We start from the raw sequence: 21,494 nt of genomic DNA, 5'->3' as shown, positions 1-21,494 counted from the left end.
GAAATACCCCACATATTATTTATATCGCTTCTCCAAAATGACCCTATTTGGGTGGGAGCAAAAATTTGCTGTTTTCGTGTCTGTACCTTTAAATGCAAAAAATAGATCTGATTCCTTTGAATACAGTCTGAGACAATAGTATCTCACTATTGAGACTTGGTGGACAACTTGTTGAGGGCGGAAACTATGGTAATGCAGAACTGTCAGTCAGTGGTCGCGGGCGGGGCTTTATCAGTGTGATGTCACATTAACAAGAGAGTTGAAACAGCATGTCTAACACCACTGCTTTGGTTTAATTGGGATAAAAAAAGGAGTAGGTGGATTTTCATTGTAGGGTTGTTGTGTTCACACACTGCCAACACACATTTATGTCCAAACACCTTTTAAAAGTGGATTTTGCATAATAGGTGCCCTTTAATTTAATATCTTTAAGGGGGTAAAGTGCAATTTTATTTGATTGCTAGTAGGGATGCTTAACGATTAATCGCGATTATTGTTAGCAGAATAAAAGTTTTTGTTTACATCATATATGTGTGTGTGAACTGTGTATAATAACTTTGTATAAATAAATGTACACACATGCATGTATGTGTTTTAGAAATGTTTACATGTGTATATACATTTGTATATTTATGTATAATTTATATTATATATAAATATAAATACTTAATATATAAAAATTTTTTTCTTAAAATTATACATGAATGTGTTCATATTTATATATATACATATTTATTATACACAGTTTACACACATATGTGATGTAAACAAAAACTTTTATTCTGCTAACGATTAATCGCGATTAATTGTTTAGCATCCCTAATTGCTAGTTTCGTTGGTAACTTTTCATACATGTATGCATAATGCAAAAGTCACAAAAACAAAAACAGTCTGACATGCTTAAAAGTAGTTGTGTATTAATAGTAAGGCTTTACAAAACTATAAAAAAAATTAAAATAAAAAATGTAGCTAATTGCAAACATTGCCAAAAATATTAAATATGTTATATACTATATATTAAATACAAATGTATTAATATGTTTAAAATAATTAATAAAGCAATAAAAATGCAAGATATATCAAATAATAAATATGTAATAATAAAAACATTTGTCTTACAATAACCTGTGGTAACAGGCTTGCTCAGAAATCTGGTGGACAGCTAAAATTAAGTTTCTATACTGTACATAGAGTATGTCTTATTTTACAGCTTATCAGTAAGTCAAAAAAAAAAGTTGGGGTTGTGTTCCCTATTAATGGAAAATCCCAAAAATCAGTTGCCATTCATATCTTACTAACTGCATCATTTGTAATGGCAATGAAGGCAAATAGAAATAAAGCGTTATGTCTGTGTTTTAAATGATGTGCTGCGTTATGTGTAACTGTATGTTATATATATCTTGTGGTTTCCACAATAGAGCAGTTTTAAATACAGTGCCGCGTTTCCGCTGGAACTTTTTAGGTAGAAAAATACCACAGCTGCTGAACTACTATACCGTATGGCATAACGCTATCTTTCTCTCTTTTTCTGTCTTTTTTGTGCTCACAGAGGATGAGAAACGAGGGATTGAGCAGCGGGACTCTGTCGAAGTCTTCCTCCTCTGGGATGCAGAGCTGTGGTGAGGAGGAGGGGGAGGAAGGACCAGACTCTGTTCCCTTGCCGCCCCCTATGGCCATCCAACAGCATAGCCTTCTGCATCAGGACTCACAGGAGGACAAGGTAAATGTCCGACAAAGGCTCTTGGGATGAAGCATCTGAATGTTTTTACATACTTAATAGCTTAGCAACTGCACACTGTTAAAATGGTGGGTTGTTTCAACCCATGCTTGGTTAAAATTTGGACAAACCCAACTGTTGGGTGACATTAACCTAGAAAATGGCCATATCTGACCCAACCATGAGTATTTGGATTAAAATAATTCAGCATACCGTATGTTCATTTAAACCCAACGGTTTATCCCAACCAAGTTTGTATCTAGTTCTAGTGGATGCAATATTTTATTTATTACATTGGTTTTTATATTATATTGCTTTAAATGAGCTGTCTGTTTTCTCTTTGTTTTGAATGTCCTCCAGCATTATGTTGATTTCTGTTCTGCCTCTGTCAAAACTGTTTTGTCTCAGTTCCCCCATCTCTCCATATAGTCGTTCCTCTCCTTTCCTTCTTTCTTAAACGCAATCCTCATCCTTTATTTAATTTTCCTTTTCATAAAACATTGTTTGAATACTCATAGATAGCCCTTTATCGCACCTTTGTTTTTTTTGGGGGGGGGGCAAACACCTGATCCTATACTTCAGCACTTCCAATAAAATGTATAGCCCTTTTATCCGTGACCCATCATGTGTCCCTTAACGAGTATTTAGGAGTGAGAATGATCACATGCAGTTGCCATCATGTGCGGCGCATTTACTCTTAAATCCACCCAAACCAAACTTCCTACTTTCATTCCACCCCGTATTACACCCTACCAATCTGAAATCAGCCCCCGATTGGCTGGCGAATCCAGAAACCACACCCATTACCATATTTGGACCAAGATGTTCCTCAGTGTGACAGCACTACAATGGTGAGCATGGACCCAATGGGAATAGCTGATTAAACAATAGTCAACCTCAAGAGAAATGTCCTGTTTCATAACAACCTAGTTCTCAGCACACAAATGGGTTTCATGAGCGAATTCAATTGTGCAGCTTACCATCAATAAATAGTCAATATATGAGTAAGCAGTTTCACAGATAGATGCTAGGATGAAATGCGAGCAGAGAAAGGCTGGTTTTCAGAATAAATATGGATTGTATGTGGTTCTTCTTATGTTTTGTAGGCCTCTCGTCTCTCTGGACGTCCCAGCAGTTCAGAGACACCAAGTGCAGCCGAGTTGGTTAGCGCCATCCAGGAACTCGTCAAAAGCAAAATGGTAAGAGCTTGGCAAAGCATTTTGGAAAACGTCACCATAACAACATTGCTTATATTGTTCTTTAAATAATCTTCTTCTATGTCTTAGAATCTGGAAGACAGGCCCAGTTCTCTCCCGGTAGAACACGGGGACAGCAGCAGTCCCTCCTGTAACCCCTCTGATAACTCCCTCCTGTCTTCTTCATCTCCCATCGATGAGCTCAACGAACGCAAGACTGGCTTCCTCAAGAGACGACAGTACGTCCCTTTTTGACAATGTTCATATGTTCATATTTTAGCTCTGTTTCTGTAACCTCCTGTGCTGCCCTGACAGTATTGAAAAAAATGTAGATGTATTTACTGTATAATATAAATTTATTTTGACCAATGCTGGGTACACACCAAAAGTTAATCAGGCTGATATTCGTCCGATTTCCCCCCTTGCGACAATCCTAGCTATGTCCCGTTTATCTTGATGGTTCCACAGATTATCTTATCAGATTTTTCCTTGGTGTGAGGTGTGTTAAGAGTGTCCGAACCTTATTGGAAGAATGTCGGAAGCCCCCGATCGTGAATCGTAAATATTAAACATGTTTAAATTTACGATCAGAACTTCTGATGTGTGTGGGGACCCCGAGGACAAACACGTGCACGCTCTTGAGATTATCACGTGAAACGAAACAATATCCAATTAGAAATATTCTGAAGTCCCGCGAGATTTTGCGAGATTTCCTCTGTTCACAAACGAGACTGGTTAAAAATCTGTTTACACACTATAGGTGCAAAACAGTTTAATCAAGGATTTTTATCCTCATGTTTGTGGTCTATCACATTTTGAAAATCTTATAAGATGTAAAAAATCTTTTAGTGTGTACCCAGCATTAGTCTGCCTCGATGGATTTAAAGGTCCACTGTGTAGATTTTTTGTGGCATCCAGCGGTGCACTGCAAAAAATGGCTTTCTTATATGGTATTTTTGTCTTGTTTTCAGTACAAATATCGAAAATTATTAAATTAGGTGCATTTTCTTGATAAGCTAAATTACCTAAGAAAATATGTTTTTTTCACAAAAAACATAAAATGTAAGTGAATTTGTGCTTTAAAAAAAATTAAGATACTGTAACAAGAAAACAAGACAAAAAATAAGTTAGAAAGTCATTTTTGCAGTGTGAGACTGTGAATTGCAGCTAGCAGCTCAGTCCACAGCTCACCCCTTCCTTTCAAAACGCATAGAGAAGCTACGATAGCCACCACAGGACAAACATGTCATCAGGGCTACTGTAAAAACATGGCTGCGCGAAATGGTGACTTCCTTGTAAGGGGACCCACAGTGTATGTATAGAAAAATGACTCATTCAAATGGGATGTACACATCAGAAGCGAATGTAAGTATTTTTGCGAGTAGATTATATACATAAGTCAATCACGGACTCGCGTGGGGGGATACGAATGATGTGAATTGGGGCGCGATTGCCGCAAACAAGTGCTATTTGCCTCAAACGCGCCTTCCTCTCAAGATGAAAATATTCAATTCAAGTGGTAAATTCATATTGCATATGAAGTTAAATCCCTCGAGTAATCTAGAGCAAGGACAGCGATGCTTCACGTTTGGTGTTTACGCATTATTAGGTAATAAAAACAATACAGTTCATTATGTAAGGTCTTTAAACACCACTGATAATATAGGAATGTGTATTATATTGCATTTTTGTCAGGAGATCTTTTTTAAAAGTTACACAGTGCACCTTTAACTGAACCAAAGTAGTTTATAGTGAGCAATTCCAGCGCTATGGATGTGACATTTGCAGTTAAAACTTGAAATTTCAATTCTCAGAAAATGTATTTATTACCAATTTATTAAATATTTTCCTAAACCACTTACTGACTGCAAAAATCAGAAAGTATAACAGAAATATACATGCATTATCAACATGACAAAAAATGACAAGTTTTGGAGAGATAATATACTTTGTTAAAATTTTGTGAATTTAAATGCACAAACCCTAAGCAATACCCAATTAAAAGAGAGAGGGTTAGCTTTTCACCGAACATAAAATATTTATTTTATTTTAATTATCATTTTTACATTATAAGGAAGAAACAACGTTACACATCATCGGATGTGTCATCTCTGTTATGGATCAAACTATGGAAAATAATAATAAAAAATGCTTAAAAGACTTCACATGGGTATTGAAACCACCAAGTATTGACACCTGAAATCTCAGTATGGTTAAAAACTTAAGGTATAAATGTTACAGGACATGGTGAGGTGGACGAGGAAATTCCAAAACATATCAACTTTAATAAACCAAAAGACTAATAATACACACAAGACAGCAACATTAGACAATAACAGACAACGACTGGAACAAAGGCAGGGCAATAAATACATAAGGGATTAATGCCAACTAAACTAGAAACAGGTGAGAATGATTAATAAAACAGATGAGGAACAGGTAATAACAATAAAACAACGATAATGATTGTGACAATAAATTTTATTTGTTTACGGTAAGGTTGACGTTTGCATTAAAATTGCCTCAGTGGATTTAGCAGAAATGTTTTCCCTGGGAATGTAACTCTTTCCTTTGGTATTGCAAGTAAAATGGTCCTTTCAGTAACTTACAAGAACAGAATCGCATTCGATGCCACATCTCAAAGCTATGCATTTTGAAATGTTAAGCCTTATTTGAAAGCCTTATCCACGCTGCTTTAAAATTAGGCCAGCGTGGTGTCTAAGAAGACTCAGATAATTTCCTAAATTGCTGTTATAGATACAGGTACAGGTTTGTGAACAGATCCGATGACTCAGTAATGTGATTTGAATGTCATGCGTGTTTCTCTCTTGTTTTCAGCTATGTTCTGCTGGAGCTGGTGGAGACCGAGAGAGATTATGTGAGAGACCTTGGTGCTGTTGTGGAGGTGGGCATATCTTCCATTCTTACACAAATACGAATAGGAAAAAGAAGACAATGATAGATTTGTAATCATAATTGACGGCTGTCGTCAGGCTTGAGTCCTGTTTTTGGGCTTTGAATGAATCATTTGATTTGATGTCTCGCGTCAGCTGTATTGGCACCGGAAATGGGGATTTTGGATTTGCCGCTTCCTCATAACGCTGGCGCAGTGAGATCACAAGTCTCCATGGTAACCATGTCCATGTGTTCTGACACCTACAGGGATACATGAGCAGGATGAAGGAGGAGGGTGTTCCCGATGACATGAAGGGCAAAGACAAGATCGTTTTTGGAAACATTCACCAGATCTACGACTGGCATAAAGAGTATGCGTGAATTAAGAAATGCAGCTTCCTATCAATACCATGTTAGGTTGTTACATTTGGTTTTTAATGTCGTCTTTCTGAAATCTTACAGCTTCTTTCTAAGTGAAGTGGAGAAGTGCTTGGAGGATCCTGATAGACTTGCACCTCTGTTTATCAGACAGGTATGAAATGTGGTCACTTGACACGTCTTCCATTGTTTGTATAAACAGATAGTTCTGCCCAGGTGTTAAGCTATTACTATATTTTGTGTTCAGTTTTTTTAGTGTTTGAATCTCATTTAGTGCAATGACACATTTCTGACACCTCTTTCTATTTTTTGTACAGGAACGAAGGTTGCACATGTATATTGTCTACTGCCAAAACAAGCCCAAATCAGAGCACATTGTATCGGAGTACATCGACACATATTTTGATGTAAGTTTCTTTCTGATATGTAAACGTGACTCATGAACAGTGAGACAGACTGTTATAACTGGACTGTCTCGTCTTAACTCCTCTTCTTTAGGATATGAAGCAGAGGTTGGGTCACAGGCTACAGATCACAGATTTGCTCATCAAACCCGTACAGAGGATCATGAAGTACCAGCTTCTGCTGAAGGTCAGGACCTGCTGAAGCTCCCAGCATTGATGATTCTCACAATAACTCTCATAACATCTTGTTTTCTTTTATTATGAATAATCAGTTGGTTTTATCATGTTAATTTATTTTAGGATTTCCTCAAGTTTTCTAAAAAGGCTGGTTTAGACACTATAGAGATAGAGGTAAGGATATTTGTTCACATTCCTTAACCAAAGTATTACACGACTGTGTATATAGTGTGTAAACTATATGATATGTCTTTTGTGTTGTTCACAGAAAGCAGTAGAGGTGATGTGTGTTGTCCCAAAACGTTGCAATGACATGATGAATGTTGGACGCCTTCAAGGATTTGATGTAAGACGTCTTTTTTTATTAAGATGTTGGTTAAAGAGCACCTATTGTCAGATTCACGTTTTTACATTTCCTTTGGTGTGTAAGTGTGTATTAGTACATGTTAATGATATGCTAAAGATACAAACCCCAAAGTAAACGATGACGCGAGTTTCTATTGGACTACAACAAACACACAGATTGTAGGCAACAGTTTACTTTCTGGGATTGGTGATGTAGTAAAGACCGACATTATCATAATTCCTCCCGCTTCAGACTCACAACCTGTAAGTTAACTCCTGTTAGCTAGCAAATCTTTCAAACATGGTAATGAGCGTCACATTTCAGACTGATGTCAGAGGTATTCAGACCAATCTCAACGTACAGATTAGCGGGCCATTTAGGGACAGTTTTGGATAAAATCCGTGCATTTCAGTAAGAGAATGAAATCTAGAGCTACAAAAATGTACGGTATGTGGAAAATAATTTTTAACCATAAACCACGCAAACACATTGTATTATACCAAATACACAAAATAATGTTGTTTTTTAACAATGAAATAGGTGCTCTTTAACTTTTCAATTGTTTTATTTTAGATTGAACTCTTCTTTGTACTTAAAGGATTACTCTACTTTCGTAAAATAAAGGTTTTGATAATTGACTCACCCCCATGTCATCCAAGATGTTTATGTCTTTCTTTGTTCAGTCGAGATAAAATTAAGTGTTTTGAGATAAACAATCCAAAATTAGTGGACCTCAACAGTTTAAAGTTTCAATTCAGCTTCAAAGGACTCTTAACCATCCCAACCGAGGCATAAGGGTCTATCTAGCGAAAAAATTGTAATTTTGCCCCCCCCCAAAGTACTTTTAAACCTCAACCTCTCGTTTTGCACTAGCCGTGTTATGCGCCAGCGTGACCTTACGTATTACGTAATCACGTTGAAAGGTCACACATGACGTATGCGAAACTGCCGCTCCAAGTGTGGAGAGAGAGGACCATTCCGACGTTGTTGTATGTGAATGATACTAATTAATGTTTTTATGTCAGTTTATTTTTTAAAATGGTCCGTAAGTGTGCTTTTCACATATGTAACGCGTGACCTTTTGATGTGATTATGTAATACGTAAGGTCAAGCTAGCGCATCACACAGCTAATGCAAGACGAGAAGTTGTTGTTTAAAGTTTTTTTTTGTGTGTGAAAATGACGATTGGTTCGCTAGATAAGACCCTTATGCCATGCTTAATTTCTTCTTGACTGAACAAAGAAATATATCAACATCTTGGATGACATAGGGGGAGGGATTTATCTGGATTTTTTTTCATGAAAGTGCAGTATTCCCTTAAGTATTTTTGCTTGTCTTTTCTCATATGTTTGTGTGCTGACTCACGGTCTGACATTTTAAACACTGTTCATTCTGTTATGCGTGTTTAGGGTAAGATTGTAGCCCAGGGTCGACTGCTTCTCCAGGACACTTTCATGGTTTCAGACCAGGACGGCGGTCTTCTTTCCCGCATGAAGGAGAGGCGCGTCTTCCTCTTTGAGCAGATAGTTATCTTCAGTGAACCTCTGGATAAGAAGAAGGGCTTCTCCATGCCAGGCTATCTCTTTAAAAACAGCATAAAGGTGTGTTGAAGCTACTGGACCACTCATGGGAACCCTACATCTCGCTCCCCTCACTAAAAATTTCTGTCTGCCCTGCAGGTCAGCTGGCTGGGTCTAGAAGAGAGTCCTGACGGTGACCCCTGTAAGTTTATTTTGACATCGAGGTCATCGGCTGGCAGTACAGAACACTACTTCCTTCACTCCTCCAATCGGCTGGTTTGCCAAGCCTGGATCCAGCAGATCAGCAGCATCCTTGAAAACCAGAGAAACTTTCTTAATGGTAATCAATCCTGGAGTTTTTCTTCAACAAGTACCTATAATTCCATACTGCCATCATAGAAGCGCTTTATTTTGTGAGGATTATGATAGTTTGGTTAGAAATTAATGTTTTATTTTTTTCTTAGCACTGACTTCACCCATTGAATACCAACGAAACCATGTTGGGGCGAGTGGTTTGGGAGGACCCAGCAGCAGTGGACTTCCGGGTGGTAGCAGCGGCTCAGCCATGGGTCCCGGCTGTGGTTCCCGATCCCGAACCTCCAGAATTCCTCAACCTTCATCTCGCCTCCCCCAGCCTGTGCAGCACCACCACGCCCCCGCCCCAGACGACCGCACCTCAGGTACGTTCCCTCTCCCTGACCAGGACGTAAACGGTGAGGTCCCCAGAATGCGGGTCCTGGAAAGCCCCTTAAAAGAGCTACGCGAGGACACCCCCACCCCGAGAGCCACAGTCGCTCCCCTGTCTCTTACCCTCACAAAGCCCCGTCTCGGGATCCCCTCGCCCGTTGTCTCCCCTTTGAACACTCAGAACTTCGCATCCTTTAGCATCCCAGGCCAGAAGGGCTCCCCGTTTTGGGCTGCCATGCCAACCTCTCCCATTGGCAGGCCTGGCTCGTACACAGAGCCGAGTGACACGCTGAGTCGCAGCCAGATTCAGAATCGCAGACACTCAGCACACAGTAAGGAGCTGGACCGCATCAGTACCTGCTCCTCCACCAGTGAACAGTCTCTACTCTCCACTCACAGCAACGGGGTAAGAGCCAAATTCAGCGAGACCTAGTCCTGCTTCACTTCCACGTCCGGCTTCATACTAACCCGCTGGGGTGTGTGTGCGTGAACCTGGAACTAGAAGAGGATTTGCAAAAGGCTGATGTGGAAATTAACCGGTCTGATTTGATTGTGCTGAGCCACTAACATCATAACCAGGATAACTCTTCCAGAATTTCTGGGCAAAACCGTTGAGCATTTCTGCTGACTTTGTCTGCTCTCAACCTGCAGGACTTTCTTGCTCTTATTGCCAATGAAGGGCCTAACACATGAGCATTGGGAGCATGAAACCAGCTAACTAACAGTTACTAACACTTTTTTCTTCAACTTGCTTACGCCCTTTTTAACAGATTTCAAATTAGGTGTTGGCAGTCAAATGCCTGGGCAGCATCCAGTAGCTCAACTGGTAGGGCATGGTAGAGCTGGCAACATGGAGTTATAGGCTCGATTCCCAGAAAATGCAAAAACTGATAAAGTGTATACCTCAAACGTACTTCCAAAAGTCCCTTTAGATGAAAGCACCTCTCAAATGTATTGTAAACATCACAGGTCTAATTGGATCCAACTGGGCTCAGTGTTTTTTTTTTTTTCAAAAGAGATCTTAAAGTCCCAATGACATCAAAACTGATCATTCTTATTTTTTATGTAATATTGTAGTGTTTACTATGAAAAATTTATCCATGTAAGCCATTATTTTTTATTTATTTATTTATGTGCCCTCATAAACTTCAGTCAAATCTCTTGTGGCGATCATCTGATGATGATGTCAGCTAGACAGCTTGGACAGCTTTCTGAATGAAATGGAACTATCCAATCAAAGCACAGGGGGAAAACACAAGCCACACCCACTATTTTCCTCATGTTATTTCTGTTTCACTGGGAAACACTGTCGATCGCGAATGCTTTTCTTGCTTTGATTGTTGCTTGAATGTTTTTGTCATACTGACTCAATGTCTTATATGTACTTACTCTATATACATTGGCTTAATGTGCACAGCTGTGTATATAATAATAATAATAATATGCAGTTTGTGTGTTACGCTGATGTAATGCATGTATGTGTGTGTCTCCTCTCAGAGTGAAAGCAGCAGCAGCAGCAGTGTGTCCACCATGTTGGTGACCCAGGACTATGTGGCTGTAAAGGAGGATGAGATCAGTGTATATCAAGGAGAGGTTGTGCAGATATTGGCTTCCAATCAGCAGAACATGTTTCTGGTTTTCCGCGCCGCCACAGAACAAGGCCCAGCGGCCGAGGGCTGGATCCCCGGCTATGTTCTGGGTCACACCTCCACCGTCATCCCTGACTTCCCCGATGGAACCCTCAAGTGAGGATTGATTATGGATTGCTATTTTTAGTTATTCAGAGACAAATCTGCATTTTAGTCGTGGTTTTGGAGTGCCCAACGGTGCACATCGTGGGTCATTTTTTGCACATAAAAATCTGTTAAGGCCGTTCAGCAGAAATATTGCAGACAGGGGGAAGTATAAAGTACCCTTATAGTAGCCCTCCAAATAATGTGCACTGTCTGTGAACTCCAGGCTCATAATCTATTGAGGTTTGATTTGACTTTCACAATGATTTTAATCTTTGACGCGATCTAATACGTCAATATTAAAGATATCAGGGTTATATTTTCACAGAATGTTCTTTGCATTATAATCTTATAAATAGGCATTTGTAAGTCACTTTGGGTGAAAGCATCCAAAGAGATGGAGAAATACTGTATGCTTTTTTCCATACGGCAAAAAAATATATTTTTAAATATATAGTATTTCAAAATATACAAAAATATATTTGCTGAAATATATTTTGGAATATGTTTACAAAAGTAAGTTTTTCTCAGATTATTTGTAAATTTTGAAATATAAATAGTTTTTAAAGTATTAAATTATATATTTCAATCCAAGGATATATATTTATGTCGCCTTGAAAGAAAACTTTGTTTATGTGACGAATCTGTAAACATAACAGTTTTTAAAAGGTTAATATTAGATTTATTTTCAACTTCAAAAATATACTTTATAAATGAACCTGTATTTAGCATATATTTAAGCAATATCGCTTGAGTAGGAGTGTGATATTTGTTTATATCGTCACGGCTGTGATTAGGCCAGAGCGGATGAGTGCCGGAGGCAATCACAGCCATGACGATATAAACCTATATCACATGACTCTGAGAGCAATACTGCTTTTATACAACAGTTCGATGGCACACGTTTAAAAAACTAAAACTAGAAAACAACAACCAAGTTATTTTAAAAGACTCTTTGTTTGGGAACTACTTTCTTCCGCCACGGATTAAAAGGCCAGAATGACAGGTAACACTTTCGGCTGTTTTGAATCTCATAATAACTCAATGGACAGAATAGCCGTTTCTGAATATTACCGTTTCTTTGTCACAAAATGTAGTTTTAAGATTAGTTCAGTCGAGAATATATATGTATTATATTTAAATCTGCAGTTGATTAGTAAAGATAGCGCCTGTTTGAACGTTTGCTTAGTAAGATTCGGTACGTGAGAGAACCAGAGCATGAGCGGACGTCACTGTTCACTCGCCCCGCTGACCACCGCCCTCTCTAGGCTACATCTCTGACAGGGATTCCCTGGCTCTGATATAGGCCTATCTGTGTTTGATGGCCAAAAATGAGATCAAACTAGCAGTATTTGGTGTCATGAAACTATTACTTGTTTTTTATTCATATTTGGTGTCTTTTGTGTTGTTATTGTTTTGGCGCGAGGTAAAATGTAATAAAACTATATTTATATACTATTGCTTTTCCATTTTATCTTGCGGTACGAGTACTCGCTTTATTACTGTACTTCGTTCTTGTCACTACTACATAAAACAGTTTTTTATAAATGTCAGAGAGATGTTTTTTGCATGCTGCTTATAAATATATCAGTGGCGATATCTCACAAGTAAATGATCAAGTGTCCAAATATAAAAGTTGCAGTGCTTACCTGCAGTTCCACGGTGGTTTTGCGTACTGTTAATGGGAGGAGAGAGATCGCTCCAGAGAAAATGATTGTTTTCATAGTTTATTCCAAGTGTATGTTACTCATCCACACGATGTGACATCACTGCACTTAAGTTTACATGATCTTAATTGGGATAATCAGTTCCGATTGGGATTCACAGACTGATTCATGAGCTAGGGAACTTAATGAGACACACGGAGAGTGTTTAAAAACAGCGGGTCTGTGTGTGTCCGTGTGTGCATGCAGCTTTTCCAGTCAAAGATGAGCGAATGACTCACGTGCTTTTAAAGTAGCCCCACTCACTAATACTAAAATGACCGGCAGGTGGCGGAATGATACAAACGGATTAGCCAATCAGATTCGAGAACCAGAAAGAACTGTTGTATGTATATATATTTATATATATATATATATGGTAAAGAATTTTTTTGCCATATGGGATGTAACATTTGAAATGTATTTGCTATATATATATATATAGGTTCAAACTTAATCTATTTCCAAATTCAAAAATATATTCAATTGAGCATTACTTTCTACAAAATGTATTTAGCATACATTTAAAATATATCTTTGGCCAGAGAAATGTATTTTTTGGCCGTATGGGTTAAGTGCAGAATAGTGTAGTTACTTTATCTACCAGCAGAGGACAATGTTGTCCTGTCTAAAAAAGGGGGCTTGGTTAAATACCTCTGTGTATTAACCTTTAACATGCTTAAAATAACACTTCGGCTACAACTGCTTGACACGTAGCATCACACATAGCGGATAAACAGGAAACAAACGCTTGTATATTTACTGTCTATGTGAAAACACCTACTGACCTACTAAGATTCATATCAGATCACCGCAGTTAAGTTCTTAAACAAGTGTTGCTTCTTCAGAATCAGAATAGCTTTATTGTCATGTCAATCATATAGAGCGACACAGTAAAACCAAATGTTACTGTGTTTCCAGGACCTACACAAAAAATACAATACTACAAGTCACATCTTGCTTGTTTACTTAGTTATTGTCTTCTGTTTCTAAACGCGGCATTTTCTGTACTTTTAGGAAATCTTCATCATGGCACACAGCGCTCCGCATAAGACGGAAGTCCGAGAAGAGAGACAAAGAGGCCAGGAAGGAGAGCAAACCAGAAAATGGCTACCGCAAGTCTCGAGATGGACAAGCTAATAAAGTTTCTGTAAAGGTACTGCAATACACATCTTTTATCCTAATACATTTTTTTGCAAACTAGATGTTACAGCGTTGCTCATCTTCTCATTTTCACTAGCTTTTGAATCCCAACTACATATATGATGGTAAGTTTAAATATCATATCTTTCTTGGAAATCTCTCTTGAATGATTAAATCAGATTGTAAGTCATAACGAGAAACCGAATGACTGTTAGTTTCTGAATGGTTGGCAGCAGTTCCCCCTGAGTTCGTGGTCCCTCTGAGCGATGTGTCGTGTGAGAGGGGCGACAGCGTGACTCTCCGCTGTAAGATCTGTGGGCAGCCCAAAGCCTCGGTCTCTTGGAGAGGACCTGACCAGAGCACTCTGACCAATGGTGGAAGATACACACTCACACACAGGTAAACACATACACACATCGTATTCTGTATCGACAGCAGGTGGCACTTTTGCTCCGTTTTTCTTTCGGGGGTATTAAGAAGGAAGAACAGTCATTTTGCACTTTCACATGCTTACTGAAATAAACGTGTTATGAAATTTACTAAATGTTAGTTTTTCCATTCGTAACGCACTGTATCATTTTTCTGTATACTGTAAGCAAACTCAATCTGTTACTTACTTATAATATTACAATCAATCTCACTATAGGATACTCACTATTTTTACATTTCATAAATGTCTAATGGTAATCCATATTTGGATTATGTAACATTTGTGACCCTGTATGTCATTTTGAGATTGTGAGCATCAACGTTTGATTTCGCATTGATTTAATGACCTTATGACCTTATTCATGACCTTATTTAGTCAATATTAAAGATATCAAGGATACATTTTAACAGAATATTCCTTACATTATGTAGGATGAGTTTATGAAGAAAGTTAAATAATGAAACAAAATAATGACTTTACCTCGGTTTTCACAATTGATTTCCTTTGTAAGGAAAATATAGCACAAGACATAATTTTATTATCAGATCTTGAGTTTTAAAGCTTTCAAACAGTACATTGATTCCCACATCAAAAAATACTTTAATGTACTATAGTATACTACAGTTCATTCGAGTAATGATGACTACACAAATATTATACTAAGGGATTCTTTAGTATTAACTATATTAAATTGCTAAACTATAGTAAGCAGTGTACAGTAGTATACTTTAGCAAACTGTAGTAAACACTTAGTATACTGTAGTATATTATAGTAATGACTACACTTTGCTAATTTATACTCGTTGGTATAAATTATAGTATATTGTAGTAATTACTACACTTGTATACTATACTACAATGTATACAGTACTATACTATTCTGTAGTTTTAACTATAGTATATTGATAAACTGTAGTAAAATTTTATATTAATGGTATGGTTTAAAAACACAGTAGTATTTAGAAATTTGACGTCAGTAAAAACAAAATGCTGTTTTTCAGTAGTGACCATGTTATGTATCGGTTAGCTGGTCATTATTATAAAATGAACAAGCTGTATATGTGACCCACAAAACCAGTCATAAGTAGCATGGATACTGCATTGGAAATGGAAAATGCATTGTTTGGGTCAAAATTATTTTTGTATTTTGTGAGTGGATGCAGTTTCTAATCGCTTCATTGTATATTAGCTACTTATTAGCAAACATATGAATAATTACACATTAAATAATTAATATGTGATTAGACTGAAACTGACCCAGGGACAGTGAGTTATATAGTTTGCATATTAAGTGTTTATGCTAAATGATTACACCACACAATGCTGTGACTGACCAATCAGAATCAAGCATTTTACTGAGTCATCCAATATCAGTTTTTGTAAAGGAATACAGGAATATGGTCAAGCGTTTCTTTTCTGTGTTTAGCGAGACTGGTGAAGTGACCTTGCGTATCTCACCTGCCACACTGGATGATAGCGGCACGTACACCTGCATCGCCTCCAATGACGTCGGCTCAGTGACATCATCAGCCTACCTTCGAGTGCTTGGTGAGTTGAGAATAACCAGTGCTCCAGACTAACTTTTTTCACTAGGAGCACAGTGGCCCCCAACTGAAAATTTTAGGGGCGCAACCAGAAAATTTAGGGGCACACACCAAAAAATCAACATGCTTATCAAATATTCACATTACTATTATTTTGCCACTGTGTTACTAATAAATACTTTAATGACAGATGCAGAAAGTACAATGTGCTGTTTCAAATTCAGCGTCACATCACAAAAAAAGGTCAAATTTAATGGTCGCACACTCTCAAATTTTGGTGGCAAAATGCCATCATTTGGTGGCAGTCTGGAGCCATGCACACATTCAGTAAATCTGATTTATCGTTTATAAAGAATCATCAGTAGGTCCAAAAGAGCAGTATCTGTAAGTCACTAATGTTGTTTTTTTTAGGAACTTGTGATGGTATCCTCTGGAAAGATAACTTTGAGTCCCTATACACTGAGGTCATGGAACTGGGCAGGTAGTGTTATATATATACTCATATTCAGATTCAGCTAGGCAACATTAGCAGTATTAAACATACTATGCACATGCAAAATATTTCAAACACGCATATGTTTGATTTATTTATGACTACTATAGAGGAAGGTTTGCCGTCACTAAGTGGTTTGAGCAGAGGGGAAGCCGGCGATCGGTGGCCGCTAAGCTGGTGAATAAGAAGCTAATGCGTCGAGAGCAGGTGGTTCAAGAGTTGGCCGTCCTACAGTGTCTTCAGCATCCTCACCTGGTGCCCCTGCTGGACACTTATGAGACCCCAGCCAGTTACGTTCTCATCCTGGAGATGTATGTGAAGTACTGTATGCTTCTATTGATAATAACATTTAAATAGTGTGTAGTAAAAAAAATTTCTTGTTTCAGTGCTGATCAAGGTCGTCTTCTCGACTATATCGTTAGCTGGGGGAACCTGACCGAAGAGAAAGTGACTCTTTATCTACGGGATATTTTAGAAGCTTTACATTACCTTCATGCGTGCAGAATAGCTCATCTTGACTTGAAGGTGAGACTTTGTCTTGGAAATCTTTGCCAAAACAAATAATGCACGCTTATATTATGTTTTGTGTCTTTCCCCAGCCTGAAAACGTAGTGATCGAGCATAGTTCAACCCAGCCTCTCGTCAAACTGACGGACTTTGGTGATGCGGTGCATCTCTCTAGCGCCCCCTACATCCATCCTCTGTTGGGCAGTCCGGAGTTCTCCGCACCCGAGCTGGTCTTGGGTGAGCCAGCTACTTTGGCGTCTGACCTCTGGAGTCTGGGTGTGCTTGCGTACGTGATGCTCAGCGGGGCGTCCCCATTTCTGGATGAAAGTGTCGAGGAGACCTGCCTCAACATCTGCCGCCTCGATTACAGCTTCCCGGATGATTATTTCCAGGGCGTGAGCCAGGCGGCGCGGGACTTCGTCCGCTTCTTACTGCAGGGCGAACCGTGCAGACGGCCCACTGCGCAGGTCTGCCTGCTGGAGGAACCGTGGCTGCAGCCGAACGCGGCATTCGGATCCGCTCGCCTCGACACTTCCAGACTCATCTCCTTCATCGAGCGCAGGAAACACCAGAACGATGTGCGGCCCATAGCTGCGCTCAAAGCCTTCCTGCGCAGTCGTCTCCTGAGCCAGACCTGACATAATGCAGCGTTCCAGACAGACCAGAGTTGAAATTTCCTACTTTTAACTTTAAAGCATAGTAAATCATGGTCAAATGTCAATGAAACGGGATGGCAGTGATAATTCATTTTTTATTTAACCACTATGACACAACGAAATGTAACAATGAAGGTCAGCAAATAACTAAACTTTTATTTAAATAATAATATGATTGTATGTGAAGAGCAGATGTAAAAAAGCCTCTAAACACCACCTTGGTCCAAAATGGTCCAAAACCGAATGCTCTCGGCACGTATTTTACATTCATCAAATATTTATGCTTCAAATCCGCTTAATCCTGGCCTTCTTCCATTCAGAAACACAGCTTTGTTCGTAGAATCCATCAAATGCCACATTGATTTTAGCATAGTCCTTAAAGTGTAAAGGGGGTCGCACACAGGACGCGTCGAGTCGCGTCTAGGACAACTCGGAGGTATCGTAAACCGGAAGTGCACATTAAGTAGCGCAAGCTTCGTCAGATAGTGTCTACTTCAAAATGCCAAATATACGTTAGCAGCCAATGTTAATCGTTATTGATTTGGGACAAATATTATGTTATTTAATGTTAAACTACGTGAGTGGCGCTCTCTGGCGCAACAGGGATTTGAGCAACTTCCATAGCTGGACGGCGCGGAAAGGTGCCACCTGTCGGCGCCGGTGTGCGTATTCTCACAGAAAACAATGTGTTTGATTTTTTTTAGAACGGCGCGGCGCTGCACGTCCGGTGTGCGAACCCCTTAAAGAAGACAAATATGAAACATCACAGCACCTCCCTAATATGTGATTGATTCAGTTTTTAATTTTTACTTTTTAAGTTTCTAGTTGCATTTTTATGGGGCATACACACCAAACGGCAATTCAATGATTTTGATACATACAAAGTCAATGCAAAGACGGGAATAGATACAAAATCGTGCCGGGCGATGCGATTGCACACGCTATTCACCTCAAACGATTCTTCGTGCAAGTTGAAAATATTCAAATTAAGCGAAAAATGTATTTGTATACGCGATGGTGTATACGCACAGCATTAGTGAATTTGCAACTTTTTACTTTGTCGTGTCCAAAGAAATAGAGGTTTTTGGCAAAAAAGCTTGCTTGCAGTTAGAGGGTTTTGCAACGAAAGACAGTCAAATTTGTTAAATTCAAATGAAATGACTGAAGTGTTAAATGACTAAATTTGTTTAAATAACACATTTCAATTACCAACTAATAACCTTTTCGTTGCCGTTAAAGTGAAATTACTCAACCTATAAACGAGAGATTGATAAAAAATGATTATTTACAAGAAAACGTGTCAGATGCACTGTAATCTGCTTTGCCAGGCAATTTACAAGTGATCATTTTAAAGTCAAAAGTGGGAAAATGTTCAAGTTACTGTCTGGAATGCAGCATAAACATGGGAAGAAAAGCTGCTGAGGCAACAACGAGTATAGTCCACAAATAACAAACCATAAATACCAAAGGTTATGGTTTCACTTTGCCCTGCAGTTCTGAGCAAATAATGGAGGAAGTCTGTTGAAAAAAAAGAAAGATAAACATATATGTGTATATATACTGAAATCTCATCCTCATTTTATAGCCACAAAGTGTGGTGCAACGGTTCTGGGTTCCTGTTTTACTGCTGCTAACAAAACTCTGAAGTTTCCTTCCCTACCCTTTAAAAATTCATTCCTGCTTTGTATGGACGACACTCACAAGACAAAAAAATGTGAATTAAGAATCGAGAGATTTCGTTTGTTTGAAGGTTATGTTTCCTGAGCCAGTAAGGTTTCAGACAGTATTTCAATCAGGTTGTTTCAGTGGAGTACTGTAATATGAAGTTACATTCAGGAAAGATTACATTTTGTATAAACCATGTATAGAAGCACAGTAAAGATGATATCTTTATCCTGAACGTTTTGGAGAAAAAGCTTATTTAAAGGGAATTTGATTGAATTTTTTCGACATTCACCTCAAGATCATTTTAGCTGTAAGTTTCATGTTTAATAAGCATATTACGAATGAAACGACTTTTACCAGCTGCAACTCCTCTGACAAGGGGAGTAAAAAAAGAAACGCTTCATTTAAATTCCCACGTGTCTCTTCAGCCTTATGTTGTATATAAACTGAAGCTTCATTCGTGTTCATTTGCAGTGTTTGAAATGCTTTCTCGCCGGCTGATCGACACCCGATATGAGTACGAGGTGGAAAGCCGCCGAAGCCAGCAATCGTGTGTAACCACGGCAAACGTGCACTCTTTGTAATTCATTCAGATTTCTATGTGCAATGTTGGGGCTTTAACATTTTGCAGCTATTTATAATAATTCGTGTTAAATGGACGTTGTCGGCCACTGCGAGTTGAGATATGATGTGTTTTGCTGAGTATCATTTTTTTTGTAAATGCTTAAAGCCTCATTGCTACAAATCGTTTGCGTCTATGTCACACTTCTGTTATGAATGTTGCTATTGATTTTATTGTTATACCAAAGTTAATCTTTACGTACCTAAATAATTCTTCTCCCTGTTTGGTGGTTATTATTTGTAACAATAAGTTATGAATGCAATTCTGACTCCTAGAAAAGGAGTTTACATGCGTATTGATTGTCGATTTATTTATTGTGTCTTGTTCGGTTTTGTTAATCGAATTTAAGTCAGTAGTGCAGATTGTTGAAATATTAGGATTTTTTTATTTCTGTATCTGCTCATTGCAGCAGTAACGTATTAATGTAAGTTTGCATGACTAAATGACAATAATGATTTCATTCCGACTTTTAGGTTGACTCTGGGTTAATGTTGTACAAGAAGAAAGCAAGTTTAGTTTTGGGTCACCTCTGCACCTGTCAGAAAAACCTATTTGCAATTTATAACAATGGTCGGTCACAATATGTATGTTTTTTTTTCAACTATGTTTAAGTTAATTAAGCTTTTAATGTATAGATGTACAGAAACCATGAAACCTGGACGTAGCTACACCCTGTTTTTTACATAACAGTATTTTATGTCATTTTGAATGTTTTTGACTGTTCGTTTTGCATGTATATTTCTTTGTACAGAAACCATGCTTGTTTGCACATTCTGTGCTGTACATACGTTCCTTTACCCTTAGTTATTTTTGAGATTAAACATCTGAAACATTTTATTGGTACAACTTGCCTTCGGTGTTTTTAATCATTTACGAAACTGCTTGTGCGCGTGCATGCGCTTCCTGGGAAATACAGTAGGCCTTTAATACAGTCACGGTCATTTTGTATACACAGCAATCATGCAAATTGATTTCCTGACTCAGTCTCTTGAGGTTTTCAGCAGACCATCCGGAGTGACTGAGAACATGGGCAGGTGTGAAACGTGTTGCTGCAGATGCGGTGATCAGAGATCCCAAAAACAGATAAAGGATGTATTGAAACTTCCCTCATCTCACTACACAGATTACAATGCAACAGATAAAAGAGAGAAGTTTGCTGATTTCTCTATGAGGTGTTTGCAGAACAAAAACTTTTAAATCTGTATATTTATCCAGATAAAAACCACACATACGTGCTCATTTTTGTTTGTTTGAATATGGGTAGTTAATATTCATGTGTACGTGATTTGTTTATACATTTTAACAAAAGTTCATGTGTATTTCAACTATTTGTAAATTTACTATTCCTTTTAGTTTGTTTACCCTCTTTTATCCCAGTTTTGACATTTCAGGGTACATCCAGAGGTGGTTTGAAATTCCTTTCAAATCACATTTCCGAAAACCACATTGTGTAGCTTTTCGTCACATAAATATGTCAGATGTCGAGAAAAGTTTTTTGCCAGTGCGATGTTGTTGCCATAGAAAGTATTTTGCTGTCTGGAAATAGATCCATCAAGAAATATTAACACAGTGCAGTGCATTAGGTAAACCCCCTTCTTAATTCTGAATATTCATTAATAATATTAATTTCATAATGGTCCTTAAGTTGAGAAATCTATCAGGAGAAGGTAAGTGACAA

At 38.2% G+C, this 21,494-nt stretch overlaps 1 protein-coding gene across 4 annotated transcripts in view; it reads left to right on the top strand.

Moving 5' to 3' along the window:
• Positions 1 to 20,665, top strand: part of triob (trio Rho guanine nucleotide exchange factor b) — a 166,731-nt gene extending 146,066 nt beyond the window's left edge. For 2 of the 4 annotated variants that reach the window (XM_065246251.2, XM_065246253.2), the window contains 22 exons: positions 1,550 to 1,720; positions 2,824 to 2,916; positions 3,004 to 3,152; positions 5,752 to 5,818; positions 6,076 to 6,179; positions 6,271 to 6,340; positions 6,504 to 6,593; positions 6,685 to 6,777; positions 6,891 to 6,941; positions 7,036 to 7,113; positions 8,523 to 8,714; positions 8,793 to 8,973; positions 9,098 to 9,726; positions 10,818 to 11,065; positions 13,774 to 13,912; positions 13,997 to 14,024; positions 14,133 to 14,298; positions 15,756 to 15,877; positions 16,285 to 16,354; positions 16,477 to 16,677; positions 16,753 to 16,891; positions 16,966 to 20,665. In XM_065246251.2, coding sequence (XP_065102323.2) covers positions 1,550 to 1,720; positions 2,824 to 2,916; positions 3,004 to 3,152; positions 5,752 to 5,818; positions 6,076 to 6,179; positions 6,271 to 6,340; positions 6,504 to 6,593; positions 6,685 to 6,777; positions 6,891 to 6,941; positions 7,036 to 7,113; positions 8,523 to 8,714; positions 8,793 to 8,973; positions 9,098 to 9,726; positions 10,818 to 11,065; positions 13,774 to 13,912; positions 13,997 to 14,024; positions 14,133 to 14,298; positions 15,756 to 15,877; positions 16,285 to 16,354; positions 16,477 to 16,677; positions 16,753 to 16,891; positions 16,966 to 17,511 — 3,627 coding nt within the window. In that variant the 3' untranslated portion in view covers positions 17,512 to 20,665. Of the gene's footprint in view, positions 1 to 1,549; positions 1,721 to 2,823; positions 2,917 to 3,003; positions 3,153 to 5,751; positions 5,819 to 6,075; positions 6,180 to 6,270; positions 6,341 to 6,503; positions 6,594 to 6,684; positions 6,778 to 6,890; positions 6,942 to 7,035; positions 7,114 to 8,522; positions 8,715 to 8,792; positions 8,974 to 9,097; positions 9,727 to 10,817; positions 11,066 to 13,773; positions 13,913 to 13,996; positions 14,025 to 14,132; positions 14,299 to 15,755; positions 15,878 to 16,284; positions 16,355 to 16,476; positions 16,678 to 16,752; positions 16,892 to 16,965 lie in introns of those variants that run through there. The other 2 variants (XM_065246252.2, XM_065246254.2) reach the window with 2 other exon arrangements.
• Positions 20,666 to 21,494: the final 829 nt, after the last annotated feature.

Source organism: Paramisgurnus dabryanus, chromosome 13 (assembly GCF_030506205.2).
Source record: "Paramisgurnus dabryanus chromosome 13, PD_genome_1.1, whole genome shotgun sequence".
In the NCBI taxonomy this organism is placed as follows: Eukaryota; Metazoa; Chordata; class Actinopteri; order Cypriniformes; family Cobitidae; genus Paramisgurnus; species Paramisgurnus dabryanus.
The sequence above is the reverse complement of the archived record's forward strand: the minus strand, read 5'-3'. Positions and strand labels throughout refer to the sequence as shown.